This window comes from Typha angustifolia, chromosome 8 (genome assembly GCF_048772165.1).
Source record: "Typha angustifolia cultivar Huaian chromosome 8, ASM4877216v1, whole genome shotgun sequence".
NCBI classification, from domain to species: domain Eukaryota; kingdom Viridiplantae; phylum Streptophyta; class Magnoliopsida; order Poales; family Typhaceae; genus Typha; species Typha angustifolia.
The window spans coordinates 982,796-999,791 of NC_133246.1; the positions used below are offsets into that span (position 1 = coordinate 982,796).

The following is a 16,996-nucleotide window of genomic DNA, read 5'->3' on the forward strand; positions in this document are numbered from 1 at the left end:
CACCACCAGTGGCACCTGTAGTAAAGATATTTCTATCCTTTTGCTAATGTTTGATATGAGAAGTATAAATGATTTACGATCGCAGGTGCCAAAATTGGAACAGATCATTCAAGAGGACATCAGTGGAAAACTTGAAGAAATATACAGGGATATGAATCTAACTACAGAGGGGAAATCTCTCCAAATAAAGAGCCCACACAATAAAGACTCCTGATATCCTGCTTTGCAGAACAAGGTCAGGTGCTGTTCCATTGGGGGAAAATATTCCCCTCAAGGAACTGCCTCCAGGCATTCAGTGGACTAACTCTTTGAACTTCCTGATGGCTTTCATCCATTAGCCTGCCATTCATGAACAAGCCTCTAGCAGCAAACCCCATGAACTCAGTAGGGTTCATGTAGCCACGAATTCGGGATACAATGCCGCGTTCGTAAGACAACGTCATCCTGACTGTTTGAGAAGGGTTGGGCTTCTGAGGCTGGACATGGCTTAGTGTTGCTTGCTCCTCTACCTTCTTAATGATCAGGGAGTCTTCCTCTGATGACAATAGATTCCCCATGCCAAAAGCTTCCCAATCAACCTGCTGCCAAAGTGCATACCCATATTCTGTCTTACCTGTATATAAATATTGTACTTCTGATGGCTGTTCTAGTGCCAATCTGTCAACCTGGGTTTTTAGCTCTTGTAATCGTTGGCTTATCCTTGATGATACAGCATCATATAAAGTTCCAACTGAAATATCTCGAGTATCATCATTGTTATGGAGCAGATCATCAAATTTGATGGGATCACCAACCATCACTATTACCTATCAAACACGCAACCCAAAGTTAATCAATATGTAAATGTAGATATACTTCAAATAAGAACATGATAAGTCCTGCCTTTTGTTCCTAAATATGTAATAATTAACATATTATAAAAATTGGCAAGGCGATAATCAAGGGAAGTGGGTGTTAGCGTACTCTTTGGCCAATTTTCGGAAATCGTGCCCCTATAGGCATGATATCTTGCATTCCTGTATGGACAAAAGGAATAACCATCGGAATACTGTCTGCATCCATCACTAACCTATAACAAATGAATAAATAAATCAACATCCAGAGAAAATGTTAATGAAAAAAAAACCCCACAAGGTATAAAATATCAAAGTAACAAAAAGAGTATGCAGGTCATATGGAAAAAGTATACCCATAATAATATGCAAACTGTTTTAATCTTGTAGAATATTAGGCGCTAATACAAAAAATCATTTAAGAAAAATTTCTAATAATACAACAACAAAAAAGACCATGTCACCAAAACCATTTAGTAAGGAAGAACACTGAATGGCATGACTGTAAACCTACAGAAAAGTTTAGTCCAGCAATATATTTTTACCATTAAGAAGATATCATCTGGTATATCAAAATTCTCAACAACCAGAAATTTACTCTTTCATTATAGTGCAACTTCTATAAAAATGATCACATGCTTGTCTTTCCTCACCTTCCAACTCCTCTTTTGGCAGAACCTATGGTTCTCCCACCATCCCTGGAGCGACTTCCTTCTGGGAATATATGAACCCACCCACCATTATTTAGCTTCTTTAGAGCCATATCCATTCCCTAGGACAACAATCAAAAGAAAAAGTTCATCAGCCATCAGAACCTTACACTACGGCTCTTTCAGACAATTGCACATCATGGCTAAACCTCTTCCCTTCTTTCCTTTTCATCATATGCCAATTGTCATGTATATATATATATGTACATACACACACTACAGATGGAAGGTGAGTGCTTTGGCTTTAGACTAGCAAAATATAGGATTAACACTAAAATGACTACTGCATGGTGCTTCAGTCGAACTAGTCAAACTGTGTGCGAGGATAAAGGATCCTATAACTCCTACACTAAACAAATCTGATGAAAGAGAGAGAGAGAGAGAGAGAGAGAGAGAGAGAGAGAGAAAGAGAGAGAGAGAGAGAGAGAGAGAGAGAGAGAGAGAGAGAGAGAGAGAATTACAGAAAAGAGTCTGTTGTCAATAATTAAGAAGCATTTAAGAAGTTGTACCTTTTGATAAATGCCGTCACCTCGAGAAACAGGTAAAACCTTAACACACCGGAAGAAAGAAGACATCATGGGATTAGTAAAGCAACGATCACTTGCACAGAGAGTCCATCTTATGTTGCGAGCATCCAACATTATGCTCGGTGGAAGAAGAGATGCAATCACTAGTGGGTCATCTACAGAGGCCACGTGATTGCTAACCTAAAAAACCTCAAAATATGAGAAGAACACAGATCCAACTAAGAACTTACATGTAAGCACCAGAAGTAGTGCACTAAAAACCAACAGATTAAGTATTCACAAACAAGAAAGTCTTCTGCAAGAAAAGAAAACGAAGACCAAATTCATTGATCCACCAATTTTACAACTATCTAGTCAACCAAATTTCGAATTTGCAATTTGCCCTAGGTAGTGGTAGATATAGCAATAAAAATAAAGCAGATAATGAGTTGTCTACTTAAAGTTTAAATTGATGAAAATCATACAGATAGCTAGTCTGAATTCCTAGAAGGCTCAAGATATGATATAACTATGCAACAAGCATATATGAAAGTAAATACAAAATTAGTAAATAGAAGTTACATCCACAAAGAACATAGACAATGCTGGCTTAATAATAAAGCAACTACTACAACTTACAGTTACAAGGGATGTGCCTTTAGGTCTTTCTAACAGTGCCTGATGTAATTTTTCAGCGCCATATATCTGCAAAACTTGACCATAAACAAGGATGTTGGAGACAATAAAATTCCATAGGGAGATATTCAACTAGGTCCATGAAGTACCTGAACACAGTTGAGACCATGCATAAACACATGACAAGCATTGCCAATAATAGGAACAGCCAGACCTTGAAGAAACCGGACTATGAGTGAGTCATCAATTGCATCAACATCCTTGTCCACTGCAGTTGTTAAATAAGTTTAATGCCTTATCAATTATCATGCCATGAGGGCAATCTAAGATTAGGAAACAAAAACTCAAAAAGAACCTAGTTTCCAGATATTACTTCAAAAGACAGTAAAGTAACAATTTTTCCAGCGACTCTAAATTTCACAAAAACAATCGGTGAAAAGTACATCATACCAATTAGCTAATTCATCAAAAGTTGTTCAGGACCAATCACAGATCAAATTGGTCACTTTTGTTCCAATCGACAATATTTAGACCTTGTATCTATGCTAAGCTATTCATGTCCAAATATCATGTCGTTCAAATCACAACGAGTATATACGGCAAAAAAAAAGGATCAAATACAGATCCAAAATGTCAACTTTAAACGGCTCCAGATAAACTTAACACCCTACACTATCCAAACAACCAATGTCTACTTGGAGAAGAGAAACCGACCTTTCTTCCGATAGAATCTAAAAGTGGTGGAAGAAGAATCAGAAGAAATCGTCGGAGAAGGATCGCTCCATAGGCTACGGACACGAAGGGCCCATCGCCGAAGCGCTACCGAGTAATCGGACTCGGCTTGCCGGTAGAGGTGCCGATCCACCGCAACTCGGAACCGATCTCGGATTCGGATCTGCAGCTCCCGAGCTCGATCTTTCCACGGGCCGACGCTGTGCTCGATCCACTGTCCCGCCATCGACCGCGACGAACGATCTCGATCGACCACACCGCCACAAGGGATCGACGAAGAAGGAGAAGAAATGGAAGACTAGAGTTAGGGTTTCTGGCTTCTGCTAGGGTTTACTCGGAGAGCTGGATTGGAGAGGCAACGGTGGCAAAGGGGGCAGGGGCGGTAAAGTTAGGGAGAAGGTTAAGGGGCTGTTTGTGTGAGAAGTGGGGCCCAGAGTACGGTGAGAAGGTTCAACTTTCGGGTGCCCTTTTGGGTGAAGATAGGCGCTCTTGATACCGGAATAAATATCCGGATTGGATAGTGAGATATTAGTATCGAAAATAAGGTATTCGTCAGTAGTGACGTCATAAACAGTATAATTATTCTAGATTCAAGTCAACGATTTGAATCCAAAATCAAAATTTCCAATTTGACGTTATAAATCCGCTAGCTTCTTTCATTTTTCCACTAGTTTGAGTAGTTCTCTCCTTTTCCTTTTTCATTACATAAGCTGCAAGATCTCCAAAAACATATCAAAACATCAGGTTATCCTTCTATAACATCTCTCTGCTATGACCTGTTCCAACCTTCAAGGAACATCTTAAACCAAATGATATGTTTCCATTCTACCAGAAGGATAACGCCATGTTCTATAAGTGGAAACATCTTTCACTTAAAACTTTAATATGTCGACTGTGTTCTCGAATGTGAACATAACATTTCTTTCTGAGAGTAAGCTTCCATTTCCAGGAGGTAATATAACATGGATAAAGCAACACAAGGGCATGAATTGGAGGCTTCAAGATCCGACGTATGAATTCCTCGGAGAAAGATGCTCCCTTCAAAGAATCTTAACAAATGAAAATTCTGTCGGCCGATACCGCATTGTTCACATTGAAGTAATTGACATCAACTGCAACCTCTCCAAAATCATCTGAGAAGGAAAAACACAAAATTCTCAACCTGTCTGTAAGATGGTACTAAAACAATGAAGGGATCAAAGGGAATAGAATATAACCTTCATAAACAGTTCTGACAAACTGCACATACTCTGGTATAAGTTTCTTATAAATTATGCCATCAGGATGAGCATCCAGGATTACCATGACTCCTAGATCATCATCAGAATTATTCAGAGAAGGAAATGGTATAATTTATGCACACAAAAAAAGCTTAAAAAAGAATTAAGTTAAAAAAAAATTGCGGCGCCTTATTGCATGTTTTTTATTAAGCGGAGCCATCACCGTAAGAAGCAAGATTGTGAGAGGTTAATGATTTAAAGAATAAGTAACATGTGCATAACGAGTATGGTAAAATATAACGTTGAATTGCCTGTCAAACTAGTCCACTACCTTGTATTCTACATACAGATATATTTTATTCAGTTTTGTTTGTTTGCTCTCTTGCACATCTTTGGAGCAAAGAGACCCAAATATACACAGATAATTCAGAGAGGCATAAAAAGTACTGTGTAGGAGAATTTGAGTGACAGAGAACAAAGCAATTGTTGGCCCTACATGAGTAGAAACATGCAACTAGTGCGTGTAAGGCATTTGCAGAACATAGAGTGGAATGAAGCAACAGTCACTGAACAATTTACAGCTTTGCGCAATATAGAAATTATAAGACATACCAGGTGCCTCCCAACTTCTTGTGACAGTAGAAGGCATTGGTGCCAGCCAAAGGATATTCCTCAAATTCATAGAATCATCATAAACTACATTAGATCCTGACAAGATATATAATTCCAGAACAATTACATAGATAAATATTCTTATGCAAACTGGCATTGAAAACTATATGACTTGACAAAATCTGTATTTATAGAGCTCTATAGAAGATCACCTCTTTGACAATACCCCATATTAAAAGGAAACACTTTTTCCTCATATGCTGGATACTCTTTGGCATGAAACCTACATGATATAATGGATAAATAAAATGGTCATCTTTCAAGATACGTGTCAGCTTTTTAATTTAATATCTTTCTAGAGCAAATGAATCCTCAATTCGTGAGAAAATTGCAAATGATCAACCAAGTTGTCCAAAATTTGGCTCAATCACATGTTTGTTCCAAAAATAAAAGTGAAATGGAGAATTATAGCAATTCAATTCCTCTTTCAATCTAATATATGCCATGGAAAAAGATGAGATGCAGAGTACATAGCTAATTCGCCCAAAACACTCTCCGAATACTTTGCAATAAAAAACTCTAAAGCACTTATAAGGAGATATAAATCCCCACTTTCTTTACAATTGCCAATTTATTAGGACCCAAATTTGCATAGTTAAAAAAGTTTAGCAAGATCAATCAAATCCTGTGAGCAGTTCTTACAGTATGCCAAGTCTTCCCGTGCCAGTGGCAAGGAAAAGATGCCCGTGAAACAAATCATACCGACTAAGCGACACATTCAATCCAATGGATGGCCCCCTCATAACAATCAATTCGAACAAAAATGCAAGATAAGAGTTGAGATCCTGCACACAAAATTTAAGCATCTGAATTTATCATTCAAATCACCAAACAATGAACAAGAAAAAAAAAAGGTTCAGCACTGGGTCTGCAGTGAAAAACCTCATTAGCAAAGCGCCGTCCATAGGGTGTCCGGGTTAGTTCACACTTATCCTTCTTCAGTCCCTCTATATCCGGCACCTAGTGGTATCATTTGAACTTCAATTTAGACTAACAGTTCAATTTTTCCAGCAAAACTTCATCCCCAATAAGTAAAACTTCGAATTTTCTTTTTCTCTTGGCAAAATTGCTTTGTTTGAAACAAATATTGTAAAATTTAGATTACCTAGTGCTATATTAGCTACTCACAGGCAACATTGTCGGATCTAACGCCCGCTGGATCGCAGCTGGATCGCCACCGGAATCCACCGCCAGCCGAGCGAGCTCCAACACCGGTTCCGGCGGCCACCACACCATCTCAGCAGCGGCGTCGCATCCAAAGGCCGCAAGATCCCGCCTTGGGATCTTGTGCAAGGGTCGGGAGTAGGAACCATTGGGAGGGGAGAAGGGGACGAGGAAGCGGAGGCAGGAAAGGAGGTCACGTGCTTCGTCGGCGGGGAGAGCGGCGGCCTCGCGTGGGCTCCCGAGGAGGGCGATGAGGTCGGTGGCGAGAGATTGGGAGGGAGAAGGGGAAGTGGAGGAACGGATAGAGGAGGAAGATTTGAGGGAGAGAGGGGAGGAGAGTCTGGAATGGAAGGAGAGAGATGGAAAGGAGGAGGAGGAGGAGATAGTTAAGGAGGAGAAGGAGAAGGCGAAGGAAATGGAGAAGGCGAGCTTGAGGGAGAGGGAGGAGGGAGTTCCCATCTTCCTGGATCAATCACCACCACCTCTCGCCTACTTTATAGTCAACTCTCGGCTTAGCTTATTTACTCACATACTCTATGCTAGCTGGTTCGTGGAGATATATATATAATTCAATTAACAAGGAGAAATTTGCAATCACAAGCTGCAATTGATCTATTTAATGTTGTCGGACTGTCAATTAGTACATTATCTAAATAGATTCTTATTGAGAAAATGGGGAGATATTTACAGGGTACAGATTGAATTGCAAATTCTGATCGTTGATCACCCAAGTGCTTTTTCCAGGAAAAAAAAAAGAATAATTCAAGTGCAAGTGTTCAGCAAATTTTTTCTTTTTTTTTTTGAAAAAAAGAAGTCCATCCTGTAGGAATAAGGAAAGCAGTAACAAATTTAATATGTCACAAGAAAAAGATCATGATATCATGACTAAAAACATCGAGTAGTGGAGAATACGTACTTAGGCACACCACTAGGGAATTATACAAACTTGATGGCTTACAACATGATACATTATAAAAGCCATCAGAGAATCATAAAGTCATGCTTAAATGAAGAATTATCCGATAGTGAAACCTGAACTTTTATTCAAAATTAATAAATGCCTTTTATGCAGGAAAAAAATGGTAACAATAAGAACAAAATCTATTCATTTGTCTTTCTGATGGATATTGTCCACAGGAGGTCTGAATCAGAACGAACTGTAATCTTCTCCTCTTTCACAAGATTTGAAGTGCTTATCAAACCACCAAAGCCCATTTCAGACTCAGCTGAAAATAAGATGGAGGAATTTCTTGCGGTAAATAATAACATAGCGTTGCCAAACAAAATGTACTCAAATCAAAAAGATCATAAGATGATGTACTGACTCAGATTCCATTCCAGACCAGTGGTCGTGGTTCGCATGGATGGTGCACCAGCTGGAATCAGTCCGCAGTGCGGGCCTTCTACCGTTGACTGGATGAGGATCTCATGACAATGTGTTTTAGGAAGAAGATATATCAAGCAATCATCAGATAGAAGAACAATCCGGACGTTTGAGAAGCGATACAGCACGTTGATGTTTCCCATCTCGTGATCAAATCTTCCTCCAAGTGCCCCGGAGGCAAGAATGCATAACTGCAGCTAAAGCATGTAAGTATGAGCACTATAGCAGAATGTGCAATGATAAGAAATGTAAATTGAGAAAGGGTTATCTGGTAGTCCAATGGCCCAGAAAAAACCCTGCTAGTTGCGTATTGATTCGTATGGAAAGAGCTGGTTAAGGGCAAGCAGAAAATCAAGGACAGTGAAGTTAATTGGCAAAGACGGGATCATAGTTGAGGGTTGCCAGAGAAAATAGAAGACATCATAGACTATGACAAAAACAAGGTTTGTTACTAAATGGTTAGTGAGAATGCATAATCATGAAGGAAATCGATATTGACAAGAACAACTTAAGAATTCATAGTCCTCATCTTGCTTACATCAGATTTGCCAAAGGCAGGTGTGCGGTCACAAATGAAAGTTATACATTTGTGTAGATCTGTGGTGTCCTGATCACTTGATTCATCCACTATCAAAACACCCTGAAACACGTGAAACAAAAAGAAATCATATTGGTACCCATTTGCATGATGCATACAATTTTTTCATATATGTCATGAAGAAGAACATAACTATAAAAGCAAGATGTTCTTAGCTGTTGCTTTTATGTCATGTATATGCAGATCAGGCACACATTCAAAAACCATGTATCTGCTTGTTCCCATATTTAATAAATGCCATCAAAATGTAATCAAATTTCTGTTATTAGTAAGGTCAGCAACAAAAACACTAGCAAACAGTTCTTAGAGTAATTAAAAGATATTTTGAAGGTTCTAAATCTAAGTTTTAGATCTAAATGGAACCTGCACTTAAAAGTAGTTCTTCTAGAACAAGAAGTTAAATCAACACCAAATGAGCTGTTCAGATATTTTCATTATCTTGCATATAGAACGCTATTTCCCTTTACCTGTGTATGCTAAACTTATGCTCCCATCCTTGCAGTCAACCATTTCAATCAGATCGAATAAAGATCACCAATCAAGTGCAAATTATCTTGATAATGTCTAGCAGACTTTTTCATGTCTAAAGCAACTACCGTAAGCGGTACCAAGGGAACAGTATGCTTTTCAAGTTCGAAAAAAAAAAGCAAGAAAAGCTATATAAAGATACCAAATTAGAATAGAACTCCTTCACTTCCGCTCTTATCGAGTCCATATCTCCTTTAATTACATCTGGCTTGTACCTGTGATAGTTAAAAGAGAAGATGGAGTAAGTTGGTCAAATATCTGGCAGTTCTTGCAACAAATAAGCAACACATCAAAATACAGCAGAAATAGGACTTAAACTTGTAGTCATGGTGTCCATGATATCCAAATGTAATTTGGATATATGCATCAAATATCTTCTCATTCATCATGTGATATATGCAGATTGTTGTGTCATAACTTGTTGATAATTTTCGGCACACGCATCAAACTTAATATTGTCATTAATCATGTTATAATATGTGAAGGGTCAAGCTGTTCAGTCCTCCCACTTGAATGTTTTATCTAAATCTCGTTTTTGTTCTTTACAATCTGCAATTATTCTTTTTTTTTTCTTTTTCTTTTCTTTTATTTAGGATCTGCTTGAAAAAGCATACACTTAAGAATGAAAGTTTAAGACAAGAAAGCAAACCCATTTTAAAAGAAGCTGACATCATGATTCCCTGATACACTTATCTCATAGATACCCAAATCAGGCCAATACAACACATCTTCCAACCAATACAAATCTCAGATTCAACAGAAGTATAGTAATCATGACAAAGTCCAAACCCAAACATTTTGCCTCTTTTTTAAAAAAAAAAATTTAAACAATGTTGAGTAGGATGCTAAAATCTCCATGCTATTTATTGCAGGTGGATACATAGGAAAGTACAAGCGCAATTTGAGTTCACATATGCAACTCGACGACATGCCTACTTGACATGAAAATTAGGCAGATATAGTTCAACAGCTTAACTAAACAAAACAAAGAAAAAGTAGGTTGTTTAATTTTAATACTGTCAGTTATCTCATTCACACCACCAAACTCCTTGCATAGCACCCAACACTTTCATACTCGTCCTTTCCAGTTAATCTTCCTACACTCACTGTATGAAAGATTCCCCTTCGTTGGCATATCCATCTCCGTTTGCTCATCTGACATCACTTTCCTAAGCCGGGGCCAAGACATCCACCTTTTGGGGAAAGGGAAAAAAACTTATCTTTCTCTTGCTCCAATCTACTAAGTTTCTACTCATTCCGAGCCCTTAATTCTTAAAAGTATCTTACCAAATAAAAAATGATTCTAAATCAAGACAAACTAATCCCAAGGTAAAAGAAGAAAAAAACAAACAAAAAGAATAAAGCATGCACCTGAGTCGAACATCGTGAGGATCTTGCTCCGGGAACAGCTCCGGCATCTCGTCGTAGATCCGATTCGCTCCTCCGTCCGCACAAACCCGCAGCCGTGCTGCTCTACATCACACCCCCACCCCCCAACAGTTAGCCATGTATCGATCCGCAAGCATAAACCCTAGAAGAAACCCCAGAAAGAGAGCAATTAAAGAAGGGTTTACCGTGGCTCCAGAGCAGAGGAGAGAAGCGGGGCAGACTCTGGTTGAGCACCACGAGGGAGTACGTTAGCGGAGGACCGTCGACCTCGCCGGAAGCGGTCGGAGGTAGAAGGAAAGCGGAAGCATGGGTCATCACCCCCATCCCTACGCTCCTTGCTAACGTGCGCCGCGGCGGCAAAGAGAAACAAAACGCAGTCAGGAGGGAGGCAGGCCCAATAAATACAGGATGAAGAGTCGATCAACGAAATATCCTGGAAGGACACGTGTCGACCTTCATAGCTGTTGTTTAAATAGACCTGCTCTCCTTGTACCGAATCCGAAAAGGGACACTGGGCACTGGGGAGAGTGGCGCGCGTTTCTCCCCGCCGGAAAGGGATTTGATGCAAGGAGAAGATATTTGGTTGGCTGTCGTGCTGCCACGTCGTCATAAAGTAGACGTCCCAACGCAATTTACTAGATTACAGGCTATTTATACCTGTCGCTTGACTTCCTCTTCTCTTTTTTCTAAAATAATATTTCGGTATTATTTTAAAATAAATTAGTATTTTTCAAAAGTCCAAACGCAATTAATGTCATAAGTGATTCTGATAAGAATAAGCGTCACTCTATCGCTCATTTTGGATGGCAATATTATTGAAGACCTAGAAGTGCCTTAGATTCTCAATGAAAGAATAGTGCTGTAGCACTACTTTCAACATTAGATTTATGCAATCATTGTGCTCCTAAAAAAAGTAGATGCAAATTTGATGCCCTCCTTCGTCAACCCTGCCGGTTCGAAAAGAGTATTGTAGGTTTTAACAACAGCTGTTCGGCGACTAACAAATAGATTCTCATTTTTTTTAATATATAATTGCATAAAATAAATAAAAAGTAATTTGTTTATTTTTTAAAATTAGTTTCGTTTTTGTTCTTTTGACTTTCTTCGTTAATAAAAGAGTCGAATAAACTCAACTCAGTTGATGTATCGATTACATGCATCTGACGTGACCTGACCTGACGGTCTTTGAATAAGTTTTGATTTCTTGATCTATATGAGAACGAGACGAGGACAGACAAAAAGTTTTAGTTCACTTTGGGCTGGGCCCTACTGCAAGCCCAAAAGCTGTTAGAAATTATCAAGAAGGATGATGTCATCTCTTATTAAGCTGCTTAGATTAACTCTCTAATCACCTTTTTTATATTAGAAAAGGTGGCTAAAGTGCTTTGACTAATTCAAAAAGGGCAGCAGAAACATGGCCCACAGGCCACAACATAATATTATTTTCGTGAAACATATTTCTCTTATCAACCTGTGGGACATATCAGCTTGACAGAGACTTTGTTTAGTGCCAATAGGAAGAGTTTGAAGACTTTGAAAAGAGGTGAACTTTTTCAAACAAATTTAAAACTCAAACCATGTGTTCAGTAATACAAAATGTAATGAGACTACCATATGGTTACAGTACTATGGCATACTTCTTCTGTTGATGTTGAAGTATTCAATGACATCATCTGTTAGGAGAAGAGAGGGATTAATTAGATAACAGAGCTTGTTACATCATAATTGCCAAGCTTAATTAATTAATTAATTAATTATAGAGTAGTTATAAGAAATAGAGCTCACCTTGTCTTCTAAAGATAAAATTCAAGTGCAGGATATTATAAAACGACTCCAACATTATAAAGCTGATGTTAGTCTGATAGCTGATATCAACCCTTATGCAGGAAACTTTCCTGCTTGAAAATGGATAAGTAAGTAAAATTGAATACCTTACAATCTCTTCAATATTGAATGGCAAAGAAACTAGAATAATATCCTTGTCATCAGCAGCCGGGGAAACGTGAAAAATGATGTCTAAAGAGCAACAGGAAAAGGGTTAGAAGCAACTCCCAGGTCATTCTCGCAAAGTCGTCAACAACTCTAGCTCTGAACAAATTCTTAGCTACTCTTGGCAGTGACTCCTAAATAGTCATCATTATTGAAATAGATAGATAAGCATGGAAGGGTGAACATATGAGCATGTTTGTCATCAAGCTTTCTATTCAATTAGGTGAAAAGACTATTAATCAAGTACATATATTCCTCTCATTGGCCTGGAAGTCACTCTAATTTATTGTGTTCTTGCCATGTGTCGCTTTGACAGCATTTGGGTGGCTTATTTATATCATTAAAGGGTTCTATCAATTACTTTAATTTGTTTCCATCTAATCTGGTTTATTGCACATAGTTTAATTCTATTTTCACAGTAAATTAGGCCTAGAATTTAAAGAATGTGCATCACCTGAAAAAATTTGTTGTCCTAATGTAAGAGATTTAGTTGTCAATTTCAAGGATACTGTATGAGAACAGGGAAAGTGAATAAAGGGCTAAGAAGATAAGTTTGCTTACATGATGAATTATGTGACATTTTTGTGTTTAAATATCTGAAAATATCTTAACTGAGTTGGAAAACTTTTCTTTCTTTCTATTTTTCGAAAATTATTCAGATTACATTAGGAGTAACTCTGAGGTTAGAGTAACTTTAACTCCTCTGGTCTCCTATCTCTACCTAACAATCTATATATATATATGTATATATACAGACACTGGCATAACATTGCGTAGTGAAGCAACTTGCTCTACTCCTCTAATGGCGAAAGTATATCCTTCTTCTTCCTCTATAGCTGCAATACCTTCTGTTCCTTCTTCATGTCACTTGAGCTCAGAGAAGGAAGTTTTTACTCTATGGATGAAGTCGCTCGTCTTGCATAGCAATGGTTGCACTGTCTATAACTCATACGGCCAGATCATTTTCCGCGTCGATAACTACGATTGCAAGTGCAGTCGGAAGGTCTATCTCATGGATTCTGGTGGCAAGGCATTGTTCAAGATACTAAAGAAGGTAAGCAGTCTCTTAAAGTAGTAGTACAGTTATCTGAAACAGCTTAATTAGTAAAAGTTTTACCTGAATCATTTCAACTTTTTGTTGTTGTTGTTGTTGTTGTTGCAGAAACTTGTGTCTGGGAGATGGGAGGGATATAGATGGAATGGCCAACATCAAGAGCCAAAGCCATGGTTCAAGGTCAAGCAATCTAGAATTTTCAGATGTGACGATGCATCCTGTGAATTTTTCAGTGACAGTGGCCATATCATCTGTTACAAGCTGCAAGGGTCTGCCAAGAAATCATCTTACAAGATTGTCGACAACTCCTGCGGTCTCGTCGTCGCAGAGGTAAAGAGAACCATGAATCTTTTGACATCAGGGATATGCTGTTTGTGTTAATGGAGTCATTTAAATCGTGATCTGTTCTTGGACAGGTAAAGAGGAAGCAGACATCCTCAGGAGTTCTACTGGGAGATGATGTCTTCAGCCTGGTAGTGGAACCTAACGTTGACCACGAACTTATCATGGGACTAGTAGTTGTATCAGGGCTAATGAATCACAGTATGTGAATCATGAGAAGAATTCATCATCATAAGATAATTTCTGAAGTCATGTAGATAGTACTACTTATGTCTGGACCCTTTTGAGTAGAAACCTTTAAGAAATTTTTTTTTTCCCCTTTAATTGGAGGAACAAGTGCAGAATAACTTTTTGGTAGAACTTGTAACTTGTTGTATGAAGGCCAAAGGGTTAATCTTTCTTATTAGGCTTCTTCTTGTGCTTGTTTTGGCAAAAGCAACAGTAACTTGTGCATGTGGTGTTTAAATGTAAAAGAGAGAGGTTGAAGTGCAGATACAAAATTTCCTACAGGAAAAACAGAAAAGGTGAAGTTAATCATAAGAAATTTCTTAATGAACAATGAACATGAGAAAGTTTTCATTACATAAAAAAAAAAAATCTTCTACCATGAAAATGAGAGAAAATTTCTATTAAGAAAATTCCTTATGAAATCAAAGCTACTGCTGTTAATTCTTTGCATTAAGTAGAGGGGATGGAAGAAAACTAAACCCAACTAAAATTGGATCTTTGACTATATGATACACTAAAGCCAAAGCTGCAAATGAACCCCACTCTCCCCCGCCCCTCCCCGCATATCCCGATAGACACCCACCTACCCAATGCCCCACCCCCAATGAAAGATTTTATGTTAAAATTAGTTGTTGTTGGTCGCCTACTAACTCTGGCCGATTTGGAGCATGTCTCAGTAGCATTTAGTTCGGAGCAATTATTCGATGGTACAGATAACTTGAAGCCTAATAGACAACTTATTATATTAGTGGGGCTTAAGTATCTTTGTATCTAGGGAGAGTTAGTCATTTGTTTAGCTCATATATAGCCTTCGAGCTCATAAATGATAAAAAAATAATAGTTGTTGTTGGACTTATTCCTAATGAACTTAATCAAGTCTAATTCCATGTACGCATTAGTTAATTCTACGACGCTTTACACATCATTAAGGGAATCTAATTACCATAATGATCACATGAGGATTAGATAAATTGAATGGTTCTTCCTAGACAAAGAGTGTTGGTTCCTCTGATTGGATTTCCATGCATGCTGATCCAGATTAATCAACTATAAAGAGTGTCATAAAAGAAACACTTTCAACCATTGATTCAATAATTTCCATTGCTTTAGCCCTTATACTTCTATCCTAAGACAAAGAAACATACGTCCAGATAAATCCCAATCAGAAGAGTTCAAATTCCATCAAGAATCCTATGAAGTGGTCCCTTGAATACACATATGGTCGAATATGATCTTAATTATTCTATTCTATTGACCCACATTTAGCAACAGCATTAGCAAAGAAATTTATTTAATAATTCACAATCATTAAGACGATTGATAGAGACCTGATGCACTTAGAAGTACACCACATGATACGGCCTGCAGAAAGAAGAAGCTGGGCATAGCATTCAACCAAAAATTTGTTTACCTCTAAAGTTGAAAACTTAATTGAATTAATATGATATTTTACTTCAATCAAGCATAGCCTATTCATTCATGCATAAGTTATAGATCTACCAAGTTCACATACGGCTATTAATATTAAATCTGTGACATAAACGTGCGCTTATAAACCGGAACAGCTATAAGGAAAAATAAATAATATCGAGAGAGTATTTTATTATCCCTTGTGAGGCATCTCGTCAATAATGTTACTCTTTATTAGTTGTTACATTAGAAATATATATATATATATATTAAGGTAGCATGTAGTTCATATGGAGTATTCACACAAGCGACACGTAATCCTACGGCATTCAACCATGGAGATATAAAAGGAGAAGAGCACAACCCTCATGAAGCAAATTCTAGTTGCCTCAAATGGCTAAGATCCATCCTCTCTCTTCTTCTCCTATGAGCGTCGTAGCAAGAAGAGAAATCTACACAGTATGGATGAAATCATTGGTTTTCAATAGTAATGGCTGCACCATCTACGACTCTGATGGTCGAATCGCTTATCGTGTCGATAACTACGATTGCAAGTGTAGCGACGAAGTCTACTTCATGGATCATAGTGGCAAAACACTGCTCAAAGTACTTCGAAAGGTATGAGGAATACATCAATTCTATTGCAAACTAAGTGATGAACTATGTAAGCTAATTGGCTTCTTCTCAACTACTTGTGCAGAAGTTTAGATTGTTTGGAAGATGGGAAGGTTTTCGATACAATAGTGCAAAGATTGAAGAGGAGAAGCCATGGTTTAGAGTCGAGAAATCTTGTAGAATCCCAAGGACAGGCCATTCTAGTGAAATCACAGTTGAAGCTGGGTGTGGGAAATGCTACAAGATTGTTAGATGGGCAAACAAGTTGGAGTACAGGATTGAAGACGAGGATGGAAGAATTGTAGCAGAGATAAAGAGGAAGCAAACAGCATCAGGGATTGCACTCGGAGAAGATGTTTTAACCCTTGTTCTGGAACCCGATGTGGATCATTTGCTCATCATGGGTTTGGTGGTTGTCTGTGGCCTTATCAACCATATCATGTGAAAGCTTGCATGTCCTCCCTCTTCCTTTTGGCTTTTGTGAGTGTGTTCTATATATTCTTGGCAAATGAACAGATTTCTTCTTCTTCTTCTTCTTCTTCTTCTTCTTCTTCTTCTTCCTTTCTTCCCCATTTTATTGAAGTTTTATAGGAGATAATTTCTGAAGAGAGAGAGAGAGAGAGAGAGATGAAGATGTCAATAAGCTTTTGGAATTTGTTTCATTTCTTGTATACCATCATTTCGTCTATTCTCCATTCATTTTTATAAGAGATAATAGTCTCAAGATATCAAGGTGGTTGTCTTCTTTAGATTCCTATTCCGAGGTGGATGTGGAGACAAATCTATCACCACTAGATAGATTGGGAGGATTCTTGGATGCCCAAGGGGTGTTTGTGAAAAGGCCCACACGAGGAATTAAAAGAGTTGTACAATGTCAATGACAAGATTTGACCGCGTCCAGGTTTGTAGTTTGAAGTCGGACAAATGGGAGCCATTTATTGTTGCATCAAATTTGGAAAAGAGGACAAGTAATGGTGATAAATCAT

The 16,996-nt window shown here is 38.1% G+C and overlaps 5 protein-coding genes across 6 annotated transcripts; 2 read left to right on the forward strand and 3 right to left on the reverse strand.

Moving 5' to 3' along the window:
• Positions 1-56: 56 nt before the first annotated feature.
• LOC140766166 (uncharacterized) lies at positions 57-4,472 on the reverse strand. Its single transcript, XM_073105626.1, has 7 exons — positions 3,400-4,472; positions 2,835-2,953; positions 2,689-2,754; positions 2,053-2,250; positions 1,487-1,605; positions 964-1,069; positions 57-806 (listed from the first exon to the last, which is right to left on the reverse strand). The coding sequence occupies exons 1-7, from the start codon at positions 3,641-3,643 to the stop codon at positions 237-239; spliced, it is 1,422 nt and encodes a 473-aa protein (XP_072961727.1). The 5' UTR covers positions 3,644-4,472; the 3' UTR covers positions 57-236.
• LOC140766167 (uncharacterized) lies at positions 2,832-7,032 on the reverse strand. The gene is made up of 8 exons (XM_073105627.1): positions 6,438-7,032; positions 6,192-6,269; positions 5,952-6,094; positions 5,462-5,532; positions 5,250-5,345; positions 4,635-4,727; positions 4,498-4,550; positions 2,832-2,953 (listed from the first exon to the last, which is right to left on the reverse strand). The coding sequence occupies exons 1-8, from the start codon at positions 6,930-6,932 to the stop codon at positions 2,915-2,917; spliced, it is 1,068 nt and encodes a 355-aa protein (XP_072961728.1). The 5' UTR covers positions 6,933-7,032; the 3' UTR covers positions 2,832-2,914.
• A 202-nt stretch (positions 7,033-7,234) lies between these two features.
• Positions 7,235-10,798, reverse strand: LOC140766168 (thiamine pyrophosphokinase 1-like). 2 transcript variants are annotated; one of them, XM_073105628.1, is made up of 6 exons: positions 10,558-10,798; positions 10,355-10,451; positions 9,126-9,198; positions 8,396-8,497; positions 7,799-8,054; positions 7,235-7,699 (listed from the first exon to the last, which is right to left on the reverse strand). In XM_073105628.1, exons 1-6 carry the CDS (start codon positions 10,694-10,696, stop codon positions 7,575-7,577), a joined length of 792 nt encoding a protein of 263 aa, XP_072961729.1. In that variant the 5' UTR covers positions 10,697-10,798; the 3' UTR covers positions 7,235-7,574. The 2 variants fall into 2 exon arrangements, with proteins under 2 accessions (XP_072961729.1, XP_072961730.1); XM_073105629.1 differs by having other exon boundaries at positions 7,799-8,048; positions 10,558-10,790.
• Positions 10,799-13,096: 2,298 nt separating this feature from the next.
• Positions 13,097-14,230, forward strand: LOC140765654 (protein LURP-one-related 11-like). Its single transcript, XM_073104833.1, has 3 exons — positions 13,097-13,415; positions 13,524-13,745; positions 13,832-14,230. Exons 1-3 carry the CDS (start codon positions 13,164-13,166, stop codon positions 13,964-13,966), a joined length of 609 nt encoding a protein of 202 aa, XP_072960934.1. The 5' UTR covers positions 13,097-13,163; the 3' UTR covers positions 13,967-14,230.
• A 1,510-nt stretch (positions 14,231-15,740) lies between these two features.
• On the forward strand, positions 15,741-16,923 carry LOC140765782 (protein LURP-one-related 11-like). The gene is made up of 2 exons (XM_073105014.1): positions 15,741-16,013; positions 16,096-16,923. The coding sequence occupies exons 1-2, from the start codon at positions 15,789-15,791 to the stop codon at positions 16,453-16,455; spliced, it is 585 nt and encodes a 194-aa protein (XP_072961115.1). The 5' UTR covers positions 15,741-15,788; the 3' UTR covers positions 16,456-16,923.
• The last annotated feature ends 73 nt before the right edge of the window (positions 16,924-16,996 follow it).

Bases quoted from the DNA above. Each gene is read 5' to 3' on its own strand.
- LOC140766167 (XM_073105627.1), bottom strand. From the start codon at position 6,932: ATGGGAACTCCCTCCTCCCTCTCCCTCAAGCTCGCCTTCTCCATTTCC. The intron at 6,095-6,191 runs GTTTTTCACTGC...TTTTGTGTGCAG, and splicing joins GACGGCGCTTTGCTAATGAG to GATCTCAACTCTTATCTTGC. The intron at 5,533-5,951 runs GTAAGAACTGCT...TATATCATGTAG, and splicing joins ACGGGAAGACTTGGCATACT to GTTTCATGCCAAAGAGTATC.
- LOC140765782 (XM_073105014.1), top strand. From the start codon at position 15,789: ATGGCTAAGATCCATCCTCTCTCTTCTTCTCCTATGAGCGTCGTAGCA. The intron at 16,014-16,095 runs GTATGAGGAATA...CTACTTGTGCAG, and splicing joins TGCTCAAAGTACTTCGAAAG to AAGTTTAGATTGTTTGGAAG.
- LOC140765654 (XM_073104833.1), top strand. From the start codon at position 13,164: ATGGCGAAAGTATATCCTTCTTCTTCCTCTATAGCTGCAATACCTTCT. The intron at 13,416-13,523 runs GTAAGCAGTCTC...TTGTTGTTGCAG, and splicing joins TGTTCAAGATACTAAAGAAG to AAACTTGTGTCTGGGAGATG. The intron at 13,746-13,831 runs GTAAAGAGAACC...GTTCTTGGACAG, and splicing joins GCGGTCTCGTCGTCGCAGAG to GTAAAGAGGAAGCAGACATC.
- LOC140766168 (XM_073105628.1), bottom strand. From the start codon at position 10,696: ATGGGGGTGATGACCCATGCTTCCGCTTTCCTTCTACCTCCGACCGCT. The intron at 8,498-9,125 runs GTATCTTTATAT...CACGTGTTTCAG, and splicing joins AGGAGTTCTATTCTAATTTG to GGTGTTTTGATAGTGGATGA. The intron at 8,055-8,395 runs GTAAGCAAGATG...TACATGCTTTAG, and splicing joins CTGCCTTTGGCAAATCTGAT to CTGCAGTTATGCATTCTTGC.
- LOC140766166 (XM_073105626.1), bottom strand. From the start codon at position 3,643: ATGGCGGGACAGTGGATCGAGCACAGCGTCGGCCCGTGGAAAGATCGA. The intron at 2,954-3,399 runs GTCGGTTTCTCT...TAACAACTGCAG, and splicing joins TAGATTCTATCGGAAGAAAG to TGGACAAGGATGTTGATGCA. The intron at 1,070-1,486 runs GTGAGGAAAGAC...CATTTGTTATAG, and splicing joins GCCAAAAGAGGAGTTGGAAG to GTTAGTGATGGATGCAGACA.